Source organism: Wolffia australiana, chromosome 10, assembly GCF_029677425.1.
Source record: "Wolffia australiana isolate 7733 chromosome 10, ASM2967742v1".
In the NCBI taxonomy this organism is placed as follows: domain Eukaryota; kingdom Viridiplantae; phylum Streptophyta; class Magnoliopsida; order Alismatales; family Araceae; genus Wolffia; species Wolffia australiana.
Window position 1 is genome coordinate 7,381,454 of NC_135844.1, and position 21,755 is coordinate 7,403,208.

At 38.5% G+C, this 21,755-nt stretch overlaps 1 protein-coding gene across 3 annotated transcripts in view; it reads right to left on the bottom strand.

The window, feature by feature from the left end:
- Positions 1 to 7,048: 7,048 nt before the first annotated feature.
- LOC144708599 (uncharacterized) overlaps positions 7,049 to 21,755 on the bottom strand; it is a 44,320-nt gene continuing 29,613 nt past the window's right edge. Inside the window, exons 3-11 of one of the 3 annotated variants that reach the window (XM_078581997.1) lie at positions 21,385 to 21,477; positions 21,096 to 21,217; positions 20,194 to 20,389; positions 10,468 to 10,643; positions 10,215 to 10,344; positions 8,466 to 8,626; positions 8,118 to 8,200; positions 7,884 to 7,989; positions 7,049 to 7,359 (exon numbers count right to left, since the gene is read on the bottom strand). In XM_078581997.1, coding sequence (XP_078438123.1) covers positions 7,314 to 7,359; positions 7,884 to 7,989; positions 8,118 to 8,200; positions 8,466 to 8,626; positions 10,215 to 10,344; positions 10,468 to 10,643; positions 20,194 to 20,389; positions 21,096 to 21,217; positions 21,385 to 21,477 — 1,113 coding nt within the window. In that variant the 3' untranslated portion in view covers positions 7,049 to 7,313. Of the gene's footprint in view, positions 7,360 to 7,883; positions 7,990 to 8,117; positions 8,201 to 8,465; positions 8,627 to 9,050; positions 9,201 to 10,214; positions 10,345 to 10,467; positions 10,644 to 20,193; positions 20,390 to 21,095; positions 21,218 to 21,384; positions 21,478 to 21,755 lie in introns of those variants that run through there. The other 2 variants (XM_078581998.1, XM_078581999.1) reach the window with 2 other exon arrangements.

Sequence of the window (21,755 nt, forward strand, 5' to 3'; positions counted from 1 at the left end):
TAAACCTGCTTAATGTAAGTTCATTGAAGTTTTATCTTAATCCCATCTCTTGTTTGCATTGAAAAGCCTGATCCTGGCGAAATATAAGGATTCAGAATTGAGAGGAAACATTGAGGACTCAGTGAACTTGCATTAAGCAGGATTAACAACAATGAGGTTTTAGGATCTCAGATCTCTATTTTCTCCATCATTATCCATCCATTTACCCTTAAAATTCATTTCCCACTCTTAACACTCATTTTCTCTACTTTCTCTCTCTATAATAGGTTTTTTCTGTCTATACCTTCATCCATATACCTAGATACTACCCAAAAAAATTTACAAAAAGTTTCTTCATTTGCACCTTCAAATTCTATCTCAAACTGCTACACTCTCTCTTCATTTTCTCTATCTATCTCCTCATTTTGACCTTCTCTCTCTATAATTGCTTCTTTCTCCATCTAGACCTTCATCCATATCACTAGTTCATCCCTAAAAATTTCATTAAAAAATCTCCTTCATTTACTTTTTTAAATTCCCTCTCAAACTCTCTCTACACCATCTCTTCATTTTCTCTCTCTATCTCTTTATTTTCTCTCTCGATCCTCTCATTTCAACATTTTCTCTCTCTAAGCATGTTTATTTATCCCTATAAAATATCTCCCTATCTCTCTCTAGATCCTCAAGCATTCCCCACTTCAAATTCCAAAAAACAATTGCATTAAAATATCATTTTTATCCTTTCAAAACTCAAATTTTCCGTCTTGTAGTCGCATTGTGCGTTGTCGTGTGGTGCCGTGCGGTGCTTGTGCAGCAAGGACAGCCCTCTGCCCACTGGTCCACGCGTAGGTAGTGCACATGACCGCAGGTCACATGGTAGCCTGATGGATATTATGTGGCCATCAAGCCAATCACACTACTTGTTTATTTAAGTCCATTGAATAAAATATTTGAGATTATTATTACTCCATGTGATGATGTTTATAATGAAGTCCTTGAATACGTGCAATGAATTAGTGAATAATGAGATCATAATACAGTGATCACTAGTCTTTAAACATGTATTCTAAATATTCCTATTCGATGGATAGTCGGGACAGACATCGAATTATCCTGATGGAAGTAGCACTAGCTGATCCTACTTATATGATAAGTGTAACTGATCCTGTGGCTATTAGTGTAGTGACACTAAGGACAAACAGTGGATGCTCTTTCGAGAAAGAGTTCACTGAATTAATCCGTATGAATCCCAGATAGGCATTATACCTAAACATCAATCACGTTGATTCAAGTCACGGTTGTATAAGTGATCCACTAACCTGAGACGCCAAGGACATCTCGTGAGACTACGTTTTGACTATGACTTACGAGCCTCTAATCGTGAGATTCAAATAAGTTATAGATCGAAGCTTACGGAGATGATTGAGTGGTCAAGATGAGATCATTCGGCCTCGGTATAAGAGGAGATTGACTCAAGGAAGACGATGCATAAAAGTCTTGGCCAAGGTAGTGAGGATATTAGAGAATGTGCTCTCTAATGATCATCATTACGCATAAGTACTAATTGAACGACAGATTAGGGTTTGACAATAAACCATACCCTAAGTCATACTAGAGTCTTACGCGGATGATGGATTATACATATACGGTTACCGATGATGGTTAAGGTTCCATGAGAGAGTTTGAGACTACTCGATATCTTCTAGAGTACGAGGTGCAGCTTGGCACCCCACGGGCTGGAAACTTAACCTATCGATTGGGTTAAATCGATCCTTATTTAATTAATATATATGTTCATATAGTTAATTAATAAGGTTGGCCAGTAAATATTACTGGACCACTAAAGTTTTTTACTAGAATGATACATCAGCCTTGAGGGTCATACGCACAAGGTCATAAGGGCATTGGTGAATATATTTTACTTTGTAGGATTTTTGAGAAAAACCTTAAGTGAAATATAAACAGAGAAAGGGGTCATATTTTAAGCACCCATGCAAGCCTTATTTGAGAGCCCCTCCCTTTCTTCATTCTCTACATCAACCAAGCAGAGAGTCTCTAAGAATAGTTGAAGAGGAAGAGGTGGAGATCCAAGCACCGAGTAATCGCGTGGACTTCTAGAGGCCGGACACATGAATGGCTTCAGAACGATCTCAAAGTGAGCATGTCAAGGGTGAAATAAGTTCCCCAAAAAGGTGCATGCAATATTTCATTTTAAAAATCTATTTTCAATCGATCGACACGCTTCCACATCCATGGAACATATTTTCTATGGACGAACAAAGGCACCAAACCCAACATAGGACTGACCGTTGGGTTTAGCCCAATAGGGTTTAAGTCCATTTGGCTAAGTCTTCACTTAGCCAAATTGGGCTAAACCTTAGTGGGTTGACGCACTAAGGCCAGCCCTTGCACGGGCTACACCAGGCCCACCAGCCCATTTGGTCTGCTGCTGCTCTGTCGTCCCCGCCGTAGCTCCTCCACAACCGATATTGCCACTACCGCCTTCGCCGCCCCTACGCGCCGCCGCCGCCGCTGCTGCACCGCCGCTGCTGCCGCCATCGCCTCCACCATCGGCGTTTGCTGGAGTAGGTAAATTGTATATTTTTAGTATTTAAAAATTATTAAAAAATAGTAAAAATCAGAAAAAATAGAAAACAAAATTCTGCATTTAAAATTTCTGAAAAAAATAGGGAAAACCCAACAAATTCATATAATAAATTTACTGTTATTTTAACAACTAAAAAATTCTTAAAAAGTGCCTAACTCTTTTTTTGATATTTCTAGTGGTTTTTGGTGTAAATTAAATTCCATGAAATTCTAAAAATATTTATTTTCAATTTATTTTGTTAAGAAAAATCAGGAAAATTAGTGAAAAAAACTTTTGTGTTTTTCTTTGTATTTTGGCTTTAACTTAAATAATAGGAAATTATAGAAACTACCTAAAAATATAAAAAAATCCTAGAAATTATATTTTTCACTTTTAAAATCATTGTATTTACCCCGATCTTGAGAAGAAATTCTGAAATTAAATTTCTGCCTCTCTATGGATCGACCCCTTACTTTCTCTATTTTTAACTATAGAGTATTAAAGTGAAAAATTTTCATAACTATTGTTGGTTAAGTGTGAATCAAAACAATGACATAAAGCCCCTTAATTTGGACTTATCAGTGCTCAAGCCACACGACACTGCCAAATTGACCCCTGGGGCCACACGGCCATACCATATGGGTTCCCAGGGTTATGTGGCAGTGCCACATGGGTGCCTAAGGCCAGATGGTGGGTCGTGTTAGTGCCCATCTATGTGGACGTGCCACACAAGTGTCATAGCCTATGTGGTGGCACCATAAAGGCAGGAGAACCTTTTGAAAATGCCACATTGATGTATTGAGGTGTCCTTCTTCTCTCTTCCCAACCTGGCTCCCCTCCCCCCCCCCCCCCCCCCTTCCCGATGTAATCAAAATTGTAGAATGACAATGGTAGATTGATAATGAGATTAATCAACATGAAGAATGAGATTTGGTGTGTTGAGGCCCATGTGGATATTTGTAGAACACTTGTGCAACTCAACATGTCAGGCTTGAGGAACTAAAATTTTTGGATCTGATTTGTTATAAGGTTATTTTATCATCATTTTTTAATTTTTTTTATGATTCTATTTTTACAATTCTTACACTGTGTGTATCATCATAGTTTCATGTCAATCACATCCATAGATCCCAAAAAACCCTTAAATGTTTGTCACTCGGAGGACAACTTAGGTTAAAAGTAAGTATGAAACACTAATCAGGCATCCCAATAACGAAATTGAAATATTCAAATAGAATAACATTCTCTAGTATGACACATGGTGAGTATGGTTTATGAGATTGCAACGAATGCAGAAACACTATAGACAACTAGTAGGATCTTTGGAAAAAGTGCTCACAATGGATCTGTTTGAGTCCCTGAATGATATTATACCTAACAGTAAGTAAGGTTGACTCATATCACATTTACTTAAAGTGGTCAATAAACATGAGACGCCAAAGACATCTTGTGGATCAACAATTGTGTTTTGACTATGACCCATGAGTTCCTAAATATAGAATGGCAAACTATCTTATCTCAAATGAAATCAATTAGTAGTCAAGGTAATTAGTATTCAAGGCAGGGTAATATATCATACCAATTAATATTGAATGAGATGTGGAATATGTGATACACTTCCCACTAATATACTTTCATCAAGATCTACCACTATTAGATGAGCAGGATCAGAAAATTTTAATTTCCTTCAGGAATATCTGGTTTATAATTATGAAATCAGATATGCGTGAAAATATAACTTGTCATTGTAGTATGATCTCAACATAGTTCACTAATCAATGAACCCATCACACATGAATAGTGAACATGGTTAGTATGAATGAATTCAAATAATGCAAAAATAAATGATTGGCTTCTTAGCCATATAATTACATCATTCATCAGCAATACCAAGATTCAATAATTGTATTTATAAGTTAAATTAAAAATTATGAAAATTATATAAATTAAAATTACTTATTAGTCTAATATTGGAGCATTATGTCACAATATTATTCTCATATGGCATAAATACAATTTGAAAAATGTCATTTATATTTAATGCAACCCTATATTTTTCCAACTCACCAATTCTACTCATTCGAGGATAAATTAGAGTTTCTTAAAATTCAAAACTATTAACCAATGAATCAATAAAATATATGCATTTAATAATTGTGGTTATTATTTTCATAATCGAGTTAATCTTCATTACTATTAATTTTTAATACAAATTTTCACAGCATATCACAATAAATCACATTTTTTGTCTTTTTTACTGTAATTGAGACGTAAAAACAATAAATAAGTAAGTATTGATATAGCTGAGTATTTTTTAATAAGCTAAAATGAATTATTTCAGCACATGTCATCTACTAGATATTTCTATTTGCATGTTCGTCTCAAATCGACAAAATATGTATTTAACTCAACTTAGTATCTTATTATTAAAAGTTTTCATAAGTAACCTCATATATTTTAATGTTATTTAATGTATCATGAGTTTTAAATTTTATTTTCAATTATTATTTCAAATAAAGGGAGTAAATCACATAAATCTACGAAAGTGGAAATGTTTATAGATCAGTGACCTAAGATCAAGAACAATGTCACTTTATTAGTGGAATTCTAGTTAGAAAGATAAATAAGGACCAGGTGATTCTGAAATCAAGTGTTGAAGCATAATTCAGATCTGTAACCAGAATCAATGAACCACAATAGGTAAAGAAACTTTTGATTCTGTAGAACCACGTTCATATCAATATTAATGGTTGCTTCTATCTCAATAATCTTTAATCCCTTAAAAATAACTTAGGTACTCAAGCGTTTCTTTTTTAAAAAAACTAATTTTCTCATTGAAATTTACCCGTAAAATATTTGAAGCCTAATTTTTTTGCATGATATCTATCACGATTGTTATTATTGGGTGGATAGTTGATATCCATTTGATAACAAATAACTGAAATTGTGTTGATTTCATCCAAATATTGGATATCGGCTGTCTATTATCCGATATCAAAGGAATATTGGACAAGCAAACACCATGCTATAGTCATGGATCGGGAAATTTGTACACAATCTATCAAGGAAGAGGTTCCAAGAAAGCAAGAGGTTTTGCCATTAACTCATTGCAGTTTCTTGATTGGGAGTGTACTGGAGATCAATATTACACAAAAAAACATAGCAACATGAAAATTCTTAATCAAAACAATGTACAATAGAGCAGGCCCCATGAAAAATGGCCAAATGTAAATATATATAACTAGAAAGTAATCACATATTTGAATCGTCATTTTTTAGTCATTAATATAATATATTCATTATAATACACTCGCGGTCCTTAAGTTGAAGCCCATGAATAAGTAATCAGATGTACTGAGTTTTGATGTTATCGTAATACAAAGATCACATATTTAAGCATATGTTCAAAAATGTTTTTCAAATAATGCTTTAGGAGCACATCAAAATATCTGAATAGAATAACAATATCTAGTCGCAGTAGTATGGCCAATCTCATTACCATTAGTGTGGAAACATTGAGGCTAAGTGGAGCTCTTTAGTAGAAAGAGTTCATTAAATTTATGTATACAAATCCCAAATGGCATTAAATACAACTAGTAATCAGGTATTCACATATGTAAGTGATCCATCTAAAAGACACTTGTGGATGGGCAATTGGACTCGAATTTGGTATATGAGTTTCTATTCACGAAATTTCAAACTGCCATAGGTTAGGTGCAACAATAAGTTCAATATATTGATTACAATATCTCTTGAAAGATAATGATGAAGTTCTTGGCCAAGATAGTGAAGTATTAAAAAAAAAAGTTCTCCAATTATTTCCTAATGCTTAATCTAATGATAAGGTAGGACTTGATAGTTAACAATACATTTTGTCATTCTAGAAGCAGAAATATGATGTGTGATAGCATGTACGTGGAAACTACTAACAGAAAGATTAAATGAGAGACAATATACTTATTTGCATTTTGTTATGGCACAAGGTGCAACTTAGCACCCCATCCATACATTGGAAACTCGACCTATCAATTTGGTCAAATAGAACATTAATGAATTTCTTTATATATTGATATAATTAATAAATAAGTTGGCCCATTAAAGATTATTGGGTCATTAGAGTCGTTGACTAGACTCTGATATGGGCCTAAAGGGCATACAAAAATATTTTTTAACACATAAAAATATACTTCAATTTTATATTAAGTTTAAATACCAAAATACCCTCAACAAAATATTCCTAAGCCCATGCTTCTCCCCTTGACTCATTCCTAATTTTGATGGGATCATCAAGGTAAAGGAGAATATTTGACGTGCCGAGGATCACATGAATATGTTTAAGATGCATACCGACTACACAAGCCTCTCTGTCATTTTTGTTTTAACTCATGGATTTTTACTGAGCCCTTATAGTTTTGTTTTAACTCTTCTACTGAATGAGTCAGTTAAGTTTCATCTCAATCACTTCCCTAGAAATCACAGCCAAGACCCATAAAACCAACCTGAATCAATATTAATATTGCCCCTTAATCAATCACTTTTACTCAGGGAGTGAGCAATCACAATAATCAAGGCTATGGACAGAAGGAATTGCTTGTACACAAATCACAGAGGACCATTAATGATGAAGAAAAAGGGTGGAAGCTCTGGCCAAAGCTACACTCAAGGCAAGCGAGGGCCTGTAATTGGTGTACTCGGTAAGATGGGAAAGGAGAATGAGCTGCAAAAGAAGTCCATGAGAATGGCAAACTTATAGGTTGTCCCTCAGCCATTTCAGGGCTCCATTTGCAGCCGACCTGAAAAAAAATAAAGCCAACATGCTCAAACAGTTCTTAATCTCAAAAACCTAAATCATTAAATGTGGAGAAGTCACACGCGAAATATTTTTCATCGGCATTCACTAGATCATGACTAATAAATTAATGATGATTTAAGCCCCATTCATTTTTAAGAAGAGTCCCAAGATAGCTTATGTTGCAGTAAAAAACTATTTTTAAGAAACTATTTGTCATGGATCAATATTAGATGAAATTGATCGCTAATTTGAAGCATTATATGTGTAGAAGTAACAATATGAAGAATTACATCTAGAGAAGTCATAAGACGAACCAGTATTAATTTTATCCTAGTTAAACAGACAAATAAATGGATGACCTAAATCCATCCTTTTTATGAAGACTCTAAAGACAGTTGAGGTTAGAAATAGAAAAACTCTTTCCAAGTAGGCTAATAGGCTCGCCCCGGCACAGATTGAGATAGAAGCAGGTTAATCAGGGATGACTAATGCAGGAAACTATCTGTTAATTAGAAGGCTGCTTACCCAACAAAACTTTTAACCTTCTGCCAAATGTCCTCTTCTTCACTAGGCTTGTCTGAGTCCTCCACTTGCACTTCAGCAGGCTTTGGAGGTTCCGTTTCCTTGGCTGCTAGAAGAGGAACAAAGGAAACATAGCATTGACAAAGAGAAGTCTTAACTTACATTCATCATTAGAAGGAGTTCTGGCCATCTATTAAAATTAATGAAAATAATGCAGATTAATGGAGATCAACGTACGTGGTTTAGATTGAGTACGAGGAACCCTGGCAGTAGGAACATTTAAAGATTTGAGTTCTTCAAGTAACTCTCGTTCCCTTCCACTGAAAAAGAAATTTCACTTCATCAATGGAAGGATAAATTTTCTAGGGAAAAAATATTCAAAGTAGCACACTTAAACAACAGCAAATTGTGGGCACCAAACGATAATTATAAGAGTAGAATCTGGGGTAACATAATCCTCACCTGATACAATTTGGTATCATCACGTTAATTGTAAACACTTTTCACCGAAAAAAAAAGTTCAAGCAAACTTTAAACTCAACAGATTGTGGACACTAATAAATTCTATGGCAATAGAATCCTCACCTGATACGATTTGGTATGGTCACTTTAATTGTGAACAAATGATCGCCTCGTATTGTTGGTTTATTTAGCTTAGGAACACCCCGTTTGGCAAAAATTAGCACGTCGCCAGGTTGAGTACCAGAGGGTATTTGAAGTTCAGTATTGCCATCAACTGTCATTACCTGTTAAGTGGAAGCTATTACATTGGATCGGGTAAAATAATATCAAACAAATCATTTCTGGCACAGATAGTTCACGCACTAGAGTCCAATAAATTAAAAAAAAATATGAAGAAATTGTACGATGGGTTTACAATAACCCTCCTTGCAACTTGAAAACAAAGAACTCACAATTCCGGCAATTTGTGGACGGATGACATGGTGATGTTGAGACGGAATGTGATGCTATGGGATGGATGATGTTACATCATCTACATGCTAAGATATCTGTCCTGCATCCCATGATAGTGAACAGTAGAGTTTGGAAGAAAGATGGGAAAATCATCAATGTCATTCTCAAAATCATTATCGTTATCATCAGACATACGTGGTTGCAGATGAGTGAGGAAGACGTTGTTAACTTTGTCATCATCATCTAGGCGCAGACAGACAACAAAGATGACGACGACCTGTCATCCTCCTCTCGTCATCTTTGGTAAGGATGAGAATGCCAGTGGTAGCAGGGACCAGAGAAGAATGTTGGCAGCTGACATATCGGCCATGGATCGGGAGAAAAATGGGTATGGCAACGCCGAATCTGAAAGAGAAGACAACAAGGTTGGTGATTGTATGTTTGTCATCATGTGCCTACATGATGATGATGAACTTGTGCTTTCCATTGTCTTAGTCATTGTCATTGCTCGGCCCTAGGATAATGATGACGATGATGATTCCATCATCTCATCATAGTTACAGATGCCTGATCATGACAATGACGACTTGATTTTCATCATGCTGGTACAGATGAATGATAAATACAATGATGTCTCATCATCATCATCAGGGCAGCAAACCCTAGTAGATGGGAGGACAGTTGACTTGTTGTCCAACAGATGGCACGTGTACATTAATGTGCTACATTATAAAGGATATTAATTTTTGAATCTATAATTAATTATTATAATTTTTTTATTTTGATATTGATAAAGCATTTTAAAATATTTTGACAACTTTTGGAATGATGCGACAACATCACCTGGACATGTCATCTTGTCCCATATCATCTCGTGAATTGAGACAGATGGAGCATCCTGTTCCATCTACAAATCTGTTACGATACCTTGGATCACGTATAAAAGAAAGAAGTATGAAAGAGGACAGAGAGTAGAGAGGATGGATGAATCTGCACGTGGGACCACACTTGGGTCCGCACGTGTGGAGTGAATATAAGCCAAGACTGTAGCCTGGGTAGTAACTAACTACCCAGGCTAGGAGCAAGGACTTCTTGCTCCTATATAAGGAAGCCTCTCGGGAATGGAGAGGGATCGGTCATTTGAGAAAGAACTTGGAGATCGGAGAGGTTGCTGAGCTTAGGCTGCATCCGGCTGGAGAGCTCGAGGAGGCTCTACGGATCTGAGATCTTCCTCTGTCTGAAGAATTGTAACCGTTGCACTATCATTGTCTGAAGAATTGTAACCGTTGCACTATCTATCTTTTTCAAGAATCTGTTTCTTGATTTAGGTACAACCATATCAAAATCCTCCTCCAGAAATGAAAATTGACAGCAGAAAATAACTGAAGGACAAGGAAAAATAAAATATAATGAAATTACCTCCACGACAGTGCCCAAAATAGCATCAGTAAAGCTTATTGGGACTGTTGATAAAAGATTGATACCATCCCTTTGAATTCCCGGTATCTCCCGGACATCAAGGCATACATAAAGATCCCCCGGAGGAGCCCTGCTTGAATGAGAAATGTCTCTTCAATAAATGTTTCCGTGTATATAAAAATATCAGGATTCTGAATCTAAAAGAATCGATTTCAAAAAAACCTCTATATTAAAATTGTAATCCTGGGCTTACCCTCTCGGTCCAGCATCTCCTTCACCGCGAACACGAAGTGTGCTTCCTTTGTTTACTCCAGGTGGAACTTTGACCTTTATGTCCCTTTTGGCACGAATGCGCCCTTGGCCAGAGCATTTTCGACAAGATTCAGATACTACTTCGCCTTCACCACCACAAGTGGGGCAAATCGAGACCTACATGTATCAGAGTGACAACATAGTTAAGAAGCAATTCCATGGGTTTATCATTTCAATTGACTGTGGGAGAGAAAAAAAAGTACATATATCAGAGAGAATAGATTGGCAAATCTGCAAACAAAGTATATAATAACAAATGCGGGATCTATTTGTAATAAAATTTGAAATTGTTGATCACATAAACTTTTTGTCTTTCATTTGAACAACCCAAATTTGATGAAGAATCGAGTGGTAGAAAAACATAAGCAACAGTCGTCGTTACAATATAAACATATCATGGGTCTAGCGGAAGACATGGTCACGAAGGTCTTGAGCAACATGTACAGCACAGAGCTGAGTTGGGGACTGCGATCGACCCCAATCAAAGGAGCATCCAGTTTTTGGCAGGGCCTGGGACAGATTTTCCCGCAAATTCAGGATTTTTTTAACCCAAACTAGGGGACGGAGCCTGCTTTAGATACTGGACAAATGTCTGGTCGGCCCGAGACAAGCTGTGAGAAGCTTCCCCCGCCTCTTTGCTATTGCACAGAGTCCTCACACATTGGTATGAGAGTATTGAGATGACACATGGAAGGCACACTGTCTGATCAGAGATTTCAGTTCACTGATTTCAGTTCAAGCAGTTAAGGAAAGGATCAGGGGGGCATGACAGAAGAGGCCATCATCTGCACATGCTGACATTTATGGAAGCAGAAGGTCACATTAAAAGTGTGGATTTTTATTAGGAGACGAATTATGACATGTGTCCTCCAAAAGCGCATGATCCCAGACAGATCTGCATCATGTCCCATGTGTGTCCAAAGTGAGGAAAACTGCTGTCACCTATTTTTTGAGTGTTCTTTTGCGCAGGCAATGTGGAGATCGCAGCAGTTCATTGGGATGGATGTGACGTCTGATAAAGCATGCAGGAGATCATGCCCGGGGGTGGGTGCAGAGGACAGTCGGGGTGGGGAAGGATTCCCGCAGTGTTCTGGGCACTATGGCTGCACCGAAATGAAGTAGCCTTGAAGGGAAGGGCCGTGTCCCTGGACTGTATTATATGATGTGGAGAATTGTATATCCTACTGGTTCAGTCGGAAGTGAAGGATGGAAATGAGGCCAGGCTGGGCGGTCATGTATTTTTCACGATTATATAGATTATTATTAGTTTTGGGTTGATCATCGATTCCAAGTGATCTTCCCCCTTTTCTTCAGAGGGAAAAACATAGGAGAGTAAAGGGTAACAGAAGAGATCAAAGGATTTTCAAATGTATTACCTTTATGCGCACTGACTACTCTAAGATAGATTCAGAACTGATGGAGGAATGCAAATTAGGCCAAGCTTTTCCATAATCAATAAGCCCCAAAAGGCATTTGCTTTGGGTTGCAGTAAAAACCTCAGTCTTCAACTGCTGCATCCTAACATAGTAGATTATTTATTATTGGGTTTATCTCTAGTAGTTTGATTGTCGAAATGCTGCCAGGAAATAGTTCACAAGACTTTTGCTTATGGTTACAGTAAACATTTACTATGTGCATAAGAATAGAAGGGTTTAATCTGTCCCCTGTCAAAAAAGTGAATCAATATCTTAAGTCCACAAATTGATTTTAAGAACATCGAGGCCATAGATTGCACCATAAAATGGGTACCAAGGAGGATGAAAGACTAGATAGATCAAGGAATGAAGGAAAAGAGAGATCAACAGGTTTGGATAGGTTCACTCTGTTAATTGTTTAAATTAATCAAGGAAACATTAGCTTGTTCAGATGATTTCCATACCATTCCAACGAACAGGGGCATCTCTTTCAAGCTACATTCCTTCTCCAACCAATCAAGAGATTCTACTCCTCAAAATAACTTCATTCAGACCATTCCATTTTCATTCTCTTTTTGGAATGGCAACAACAACGCAAACACCATAGAAAGACAACAAAACACATATGATGCCCTGGCTTCGAAAACCTAATAGAAATATTGTAAAGTATACAAACTCAAGCTGAAATTTGCAGCACAGAAATGGCCTACTAGGTTTAACCAACTGCTTTCTTCGTTCCCTCTCCTGCAACCAATTCCTAAATGAGACAGTATTCCTTTCATTTTAGGTTCATTCACAAAAATTTATTTCTTTGCTTCAATTTCCAAGATGGGCCTATAAACCAGAAGAATAGACAAAGGAAATGAGCCCCGTCTGCAAGAACATTTCACAACATTCTTTTATATCCAGATTTTCATGTTTCTCACGCAAGTCAAATTTTAAAGGTTGAATAAACTATGCAAAGTAACTGAATTTGCCCTGTCTTGCACGACTGGAACAGTATCGTACAAAGCCCAAAGAAGTTCATTCGCATATTATAGGCTGTTAACGAGGGACCGCACGTGACACTCACGTGGGTCCACAATTTTAGGAAATATGGCTGTTGCCATATTTCCCGTTACTTTTTTTTCTATTTGCCCATTAAGGGCTGGTCTGTCTTTTTTCTCCTTTCTATTCTGACACTGTATAAATATGAGAAGAGGACGATTTTCGATTGTTAAAAGGGGTCTCCATTTTCGCTCCTACAATCAAAGGGGTTTTTTTCCACTTCCGCTTCCACATGGTATCAGAGCCCCCGGATCGACGGGACCAGCATTGTTGTTGAGATCGACGTTCTTCAAGCTTCCCAACACGAGCCAGCCTTAGACGCTTGATCAGCAGCCGATTAACCACTGATCTGTGGACCAGGTGCGATCGTTTTTGTTTACTGGCTTGGTAACTCGTCTTATAGTGTTCTTGCTTGCAACCTAGAGTGAGCTGCTATTGATCTCACTCTCAGTTGCAAGTTCTGCATTCTCCTTGGTGGTCTGTCATTGGCCGTCTTTCTTATTCCCCACTAGATTATTATTGTATTGGAATCTAGAAGTAAGACGAGTTTATATTCTTTTTGGTGAGGAACGTGATCGTTAATGGCAAAGGAGGAAACAATGAGTGGTGCCACTATTGGCTCAACAAGCAGTGTTATGCATTTAGGGGAAAAATGGTGTTCACATCTTCCCCAAATACCACCTCGCAACCTCTACCAATGGACACAATATGTTCTGAACACTTTTCGCCCTCAGGGCCAACTCTACCACTTGACAGACAATGCACCCGATCCCACAGTCAAATCAGACATGAAATGGCAGTGTGAGGAGGATGTCTTATTTAGTGGATCTTAGAATCAACGCTGCCAGAAATAAACCAAGCTAATATGGACTTCGACACTGTTAAAGCAGTATGGGATACTGTACAAAAACATTTTTCCAAACGTGAAGATGAATAAAAAATTGCTGATTTGGTAGACCGATCCATGCATCTCCTTCAAGAACAGCGGACCGCATTGGACTATGCCAATGAACTTGAAGCTTTATGGAGAGAAATTTTCTACCGACCCTTTCCAAATAATTCCGTGGATAGGGAGTATGTATTACATCATCGAGTCTACAGCTATCTGAAGGGGTTACGACCTGAATTTGAGACAGTTCGCTCTCAACTTTGTAACCGTGAACATAAGTCAAATTTTGAGGACACTGTCATCAAGGTCAGAAATGAGGAAGGACGGTAGGGTATTACTTCTGAAGAGGGAAAAACTATGGTTGAAAATGCAGCATGTCTTGTGAAGCCTCAAAGAGGAATATCTGGATCAACTAAACAGCCACCTCAAGGACAGAAAAAAAAATTATCCGGGCAAACGTGATGAAGACCATAGGTTCTGTGTTTACTGCAAGAAACCACGACACACCGTAGAAACATGTTGGAAGTTGCATGGCAAACTAACTACAATCAGCAAAGGAAACAGTGCTACTAAGGTCTCTGATCCAGAGCCTGATATAATGAAACACTGCCAGAAGGACAGTGGAAACTAAGTGATATGGCACAGCTCAACGAAGAGGTCAACCAACTTCGAAATCTCATTAAGAATCAGTCAGACATTATGGGATCCACATCCTTGGCACATTAAGGTACATCCTATCGTTTAAACATTGATTCCATTTCCAAATATCAACCCAGTTCATGGATCTTAGATTCCGGAGCCACAGATCATATGACACCAGACAAATCATGTTTTTTATAGTATGAAACTTGTCCTAGCAATAGGAAAGTTCAGACTGCTGATGGCACCTTATTTCCAGTACTGGGTATTGGTACCATTGAAATTGGATGCATTGGGACACTAAAGCACGTTCTGCATGTTCCAAAACTATGCATTAGTCTGCTCTCAGAGCAACAATTGACACAGATTTGTGCCTATAAACTGATATTTGATGGAGTTGATGCCTTTCTTTGTAACAAGGTGATGGGACAGAAGCATGGGCTAGCTAGGATCCGTGATGGTCTCGACCACCTACAAGTATCTCCCTTAGTTGATGACGTGAAGCCTATGGTGGCCACTACAACCTCGACAGGAGAAGCAACAATCTGGCAACTTCATCAACAATCGGGCCACCCTTTTTTTCTTTTTTAAAAAACTATGTTTCCAGATTTATGTAATGGATTAGAGTTGGACAAATTGATATGTCAAGTATGCCACTTAGCAAAACACAACAGAGCTACTTATCCTCCCTCTGCCGTGAGGTCGACTTCGATTTTTGAGATGATTCACTGCAATGTATGGGGTCCAGCCCCATTCTCTGACTTACACGGATTTCGCTGGTTCCTTATTTTTGTGGACGATGTGAGCTGTTTTTGTTGGATTCATCTTATGAAAGCCAAATCAGAAGTCTTCACTATTCTAAGTGGATTTGTGGCAATGATTAAGCGTCAATTTGGGACCCAGGTTAAACATTTTCGAACAGACAACGACAGGGAATTCATCAATGCATCCATGACTACCTTGTTTAAAGAGCAAGGCATTATCCATGAATCATCATGCGTTTATACCCCCCAACAGAATGGGGTTACTGAACAGAAATTGGGACACATTTTAGAAAAAACTCGCGCCCTATTGATTCAGAGCAGTGCCCCAAAATTTGTTTGGGGGGAAGCAGCGCTGTTGTCTGTTCATTCATATCATAAATCAACTTCCCCCTAAATCTCTCAGTAATAAATCTCCCTTAGATGTCGTTATGCAGGCCTATCCAACTGATAAACTCCCTTAGATGACATGATATGTGCATCTACACCCAAATCGGACCAAAAAGTTAGCTCCGCGAGCACTAACTTGTGTCTTTGTTGGATACTCCCATACGCAGAAGGGATACAAATGTTATCATCCGTATACACGCCGGATGTTTATCTCCAAAGACGTTACTTTCATGAAAATATTTTCTTATATCAGCAAGGAGCTGGTGACTCTATAGAATCCTTGTCCGGCTAAGGATGCTCCATGCACATCCTCAAATTGTGAACCCACGTGAGTGTCACGGGCGGTCCCGCATTAACATAGACCAACAAAGAAGGACACTGTTTTCCTGCTCCAATGGAAAAGGTAGTTAAGTGATTGGAATGTTGGGATGAGAATTGCAAACTAATTTTAAGTCTCTTTTCTAAACAAGATGACAAAGGGCCTTTCTAATGTCTTCCTGAGCCATTCTAGGGTTTCAATGAAGCCCAATCCCACTCATTTAAGCCATTTTCTGTTTCTCCCCAATTATCCAAGTCTTATATAGGCCGCAAGGGCATGGTGCATAGACATAAGCATTTGCATAGATGTCAGCCAGATATTCTTCTTCCAGAAAGAAACAAAATCTGCGACAAGTGACTGCCAGCCTGCTTCTCTCAGTCAAGACCAGAATATTTTTTAGTATTAGCGGCAAAGATATCAGGACTTCCAGCAGTACTTGGTATAATCTTACAATCATTACAAGCCAGATCTTGTCATTTCTTTCCATCCGTTTGCCATTTTTTCTGCTCCTTGACAATCCAGTCATAAAATATAGATGTGGAGAAGAACAGAGGAAAAGGGAATAGAGTGGAGACTCCGAAGAGAAATAGTACACCTGGAGACACTTAATCAGTAATCCCTTACTGGACTTGAGGATCTCTACACTCCAGACAAGCCGAGTAACTTCTTCTTGGAGATTTCAAAATTAAAATCCCACCAGAGTCGACCATAGGGGTCAGTCCCGCCTTTCTTTGAATTGGTACATGTGGGTTTATGTTGTTCTGTGGTGGCGGCTTCATCTCGCCTTTTCAGAATGATCCTAGGAGGAACCTTATCACATATACTGACAGATTGTCTTCTTATCATCACCAACTCTTCACCTGTAGTCCTTTATTAAACCTCAATAGTCTCTTCTTGTTGCCATCAAATCGTGTCAAATTTCAATAATCACCTACCTGACAATGTCCCTGGATTCTAGAAATAAGCAACTGATTATATGACTTCCAGTTCTACTTGTTTTTTCTTATATAGGCCTTGTTGCAGAGATTTCAAAGTTCAAACAGCCCACATCAATCTGCCTACAGTTGTTGATATAGGAAGAGTAAAGATTGAAATATTAGGGACCATACAAAAGGTTTTTGATAAGTCCTCGGGGAAGACTTACTGAAGTAAAAGGAGACGCAGAGCTTCAGTCACACGTGCAAACTGGTACTGCACGTGTGAGTTTGAATAAAGAATGGGAAGCGCTATATATAGAAGGTGTGGGCCCTCCATCGAAATCAAGAAATCAGTTGAAGAAGTTTCGTCGAGCGGGAAGAGTATCTCTTCCGCGAGGAGCTGGGGAATCGATTCAATCTTCAGCTAGATCCAGATCTCTACGTCTGCTATGGGAGCAGGCAAGCCGATCCGGCCCTCCACTACGTCACTCTCCCTGGGCTACCACACTCCACCTTCTGATCTGGTTCTCCCTTCTCATCCATCGTTGTTTTACTGCTTGAAATTCTACTGAACACTTGGTTTTGGAAAGGTAATCTCTCATTAACAATCTTGGTTGATACAATTGGTGCATTGATTGGGATCAAGACTCGAGAGGAATTACTGACTAATGTCGTTCCGTACAAATTAGTCAGTACCTTAACAGTTTTAACTGTACCAAAGTTAAATGTAAACCTCATGTCTGTTCAAGTAGTAGAAAATTTCACACTGTGAGATTTTTTCACTTGCTTGGACGTTCTTTGTCAAAGGATTGGACTTGTTAGAGAACAGCAAGGGCTGTACAGTCTTTCTACTATCAACTCAGATACATCTTCTGGGAAGACCAGTACTCCAAATATTTTGCTGCCTACAGTAGAGCAGAAGTGTAAAACTGCCAGTCAGAAGTCCAGTGAGCATTGATGTGTGCGTTACATGGCGACACACCCTGTGCGCTCTTACAGGGACGTGTGCCTCATACTCACATTCATAGCACAGGGAACATGAACAGCAAGGGTGCGCTCATCAGCAAAGTCATGGTGCCCTCCTGTCAGGTACACTTGCAGGCCATAGGCACACTCTGGCCAAGCCATGTGTAGGGCACTGGGCACACTCTGGCACTTGGCGGCCACCAAGCCTTGTGGGTGCTCCTGCACCACAACTTGGGGTAGTGATGCCCTACATGGTCCCAAGGCAACAGGCGGTTTACAAGGTGCTGATGCGGGTCTTTGCATGCAGCAAAGACTGACCAGGAGTGGTGGTTGTTGGGAGTAACAGTATTGTCGATGCTTTGCAAATGGTGACAGATACGGTGGGCCCCCAGAGCACACCAAGAGTGCATCATAGTTGAATAGGCATGTGCAGCAGTGTAGTCCATGGGGTTGCGCTGCTGCCTTTGCCCCCCATTAAAAGAAGCGACTGGGCATCTTATGTGTCCAAAGTTACTACTTGCCCAACATGGTCCCAAGGCCAAGTACCTATATAAGGCCACACGTAGCATGTTGCCAAGGTGTATCGACCATTTTGTATTATTGGCTTCTTATGAGGTAATCTTCCTCAGAACCCCATATCAACTGTATATTCAAGAATTCAGCTGAATTCTGGTGAAGATTGTTTGGCACATTCCAAGGCCAGCGCACGTCTAACCTGAGGTCGTACAAGATTCTGGTTTAGCTGATTTTCCCAGGCAATGGAGAACTTTTATTAACACCAAAGCAGTGGTGATCATACCCTTTTCATCAAGCATACACTTTCAGAGGGAGTGAGTACCTTGTTGGTGCGTGACGATGGTATAACTGTCGGACGGAGCGATAATCAGGAAATTACACCATAAAACAACCAATAAGCTACTGACTTTGAAATGAATGCATTAGGTTAACTAAAATATTTTCTTGACAGTGAACTTTCACATTCTATGTCTGGGACTCTACTCTCACATCAGAATATATAACTGATCTCCTAACTGCAACATGATGTCTTGATCCCCAAGCTAACGATACTTCTTAGCAATAATCATAAAATAAACCGTGAAATAGGAGCAGAATTGGAAGATCACAGCGCTTACCAGCACCTTATCGGAAAATTAAATTACCACTCAGATACAAGTCCAGATATCTCATCACTGCCAACATCCTCGGTTTAAGGAGGAACCCGTACATCAAACGCCAACTGCCTATCACATTTCCAGGAGGTAGCATTGTGCTATGACATGGAAAAAAGCAAGGTGCTGTGGCAAGATTCACTGCAGAGTCAGAGCTCACTGCCCTAGCACAAGGAGAATGTGAATCCACTTAGATAAAATGTATATTGGAAGAGTTGGACAATCGACCATAAGTTTTGCTCATGAGCCTGTCCAATTGATAGGACCAACCAAACACATAGAAATGTAGGCATTTCAGTAAGAAGAAATTGGATACTGGTGCGTCTTATGAATTGAACAATATGCTGATCTTATAACTAAAGGATTCAGACGCAGGTGGTATAACGATCTTTCCCAGAGCCACCAACCACGATTAATATTTGGAAAATACAGCCCCATTATAGTACTCGTGAATCCTGGTTTAAATGCCAGGTGAAAATGAAAGGAAGACCCATTATGAATAAGTGAGCCTACTAAAGAAAATAAAGTTATAAGAGACTACAGGAGAAAAATAAAAAATTAAAAAAAGAGAGGATAGTTGTATAAGACCTTCTCACTTATGGCTACAGGATAGTTGTACAATACCAGTTCCATAGGATCAGAGAATAAAATAAATTACGTAATAATAGATTTCTTCAAAAATATATTACTTAATTATTCTGGGATACAATCATGTGTTCAATAAAAGGCCTCATCAGGCCACAGTTTTGTGAGTTTATTGGCAAACTGAGACTTTTGAATATTCAGTCACCAACTTGAGTGGGGGTGTCATAGTTTTCTATTTTTATTTTTTCTTGGCTCAGCTTACTAGGTTGTTGTGTTTTCCTAGTGTGAACATTGTAATCCAACTGAGAAGTCATCTGTCCAACTCACAGATGACTGCCCTATTTAAAGGATTGGCGTAACATAATGAAACTTCTTCTTCTTTGCCTATTTCTCTCAACCTGTCTCGAGGTTAACTCACAAAACCTAGTAATTAAGATTTAAAATATAAGATTAATGAAACTGAGTTAGTCATCTGGCAACTAGGTTTAAGATAAACTCACAAAACATTCATCACCCTTATTGAATGGATAATAAATGGAAAACCTATCATTGATAGAAAACCAAAGGTACCTGAGAAAATAATCCGAATGGTGTCTGCTCTGTTCGCATGACTTGACCCCGTCCACCGCATGTAGGACACACCCTAGGTTTTGAACCTGGCTTTGCCCCAGTACCATCGCATGCATCACAAGTCTCCAAATGAGAAAGCTCAATTTCTTTTTCCACTCCAAAAATAGCCTCGGAAAACTCCAATGTCAAGTCATAACTGAGAAAAAAAATCAACTTCTATCAAACATTTAGAACTTAACAAAAATAATTCATTAAACTGATGATAAACTGATACCAGATTTAACAATCTTTTGAAGTCCATGTTTGTTCAAGTAATAGATATCCAGCTACTATTCACCCAACTTACTAGTGAAATAAATGTTGCCCTTGTATGTATTTTGAAGCATATGGTCGAAGAAAAAAGGCTAGAAGTTAAAAAGACAAAGATGCAACATTATAAATTGTTTTGTTTTGAAAAAAATGTAAATAGTTTCTGCTGGTCAACAAATTATAAGGTCTAGATCCACAATAAAGACCTCATCCTGTTGATCAGCAGCTTACCATCATAAATTAATCTCATTTTAAAGTAAAATACATAAATTCCCTTTAAACTCAAAGGAAAACTCAAGAACACCAAAACAAAAAGATCAACCATCAGTAGACATAAAAACTAGGCGCTAGATGGAAAAAAGAAAAGTGCAAACTAAGAACGTGTGTAATGGTACCTTCTTTCAACAAAATGACTTCACATCAGCCTATGTAAATTTGAGTAAACAAAGTACGGATTCATAATACAAAAAATGCACAGAAATGGGAAGCATCAGAAAACATTTACTAAAAGGTAAATAATTAGAATAAGTTTGTAGTCGTCCACTATCCTAGTTTAAAATTAATAAGATTTTAATGTGTGATCCATGACCAACCGAATGTCTTCGCCTTTTGCAACTGAACTGCGCCTACCAGTCCTGAAAGTGCCTTGATCAACTCCCGAGAAACCTCCCATACTTTGCCCGAAGAAAGCCTCAAAAAGGTCAAATGGATTACTCTGCACAGAAAGAGTTTAATTAAAACAGACAACTAAGACAAAAAATCATGCTGCAATGGGTAACATTATCTGCAGATAATCTTTCTTCTGACATATCAAATCATAAAAAAAAACGTCAAAACATTTACAGCGTTCAGAACCTAACACCGTCCAGATCATCAATTTACCGTATAAGCTCCAGCAGCACCACCCATCGAACTTTTGAGGCCATCCTCCCCGTACCGATCATACACCGCTCTTTTGCTGTCATCAGATAGTACCTAAAGAGGAAGAAAGAAAGTCATTCAAACATCTTTTCTCTGCGCAAGGTTGAATTCTTTCAAGTTGATGCTCTGATCCCCAGCCCAATAGCTGGGGCCGAAGACAGCACATCTGACTGAGGTAGAATTTAAACATTGTGTAACAGATGAAAAGCAAAATGCTCCAGTTCAACACAGTCACTCCCTGACAAAAATCACCTAGAGCGATGAGCGAATCCCTTCCAGTGCCTCCAGATGCCCAAACAGATATTAGGTTTTTGAGAAAGAACATCATAATC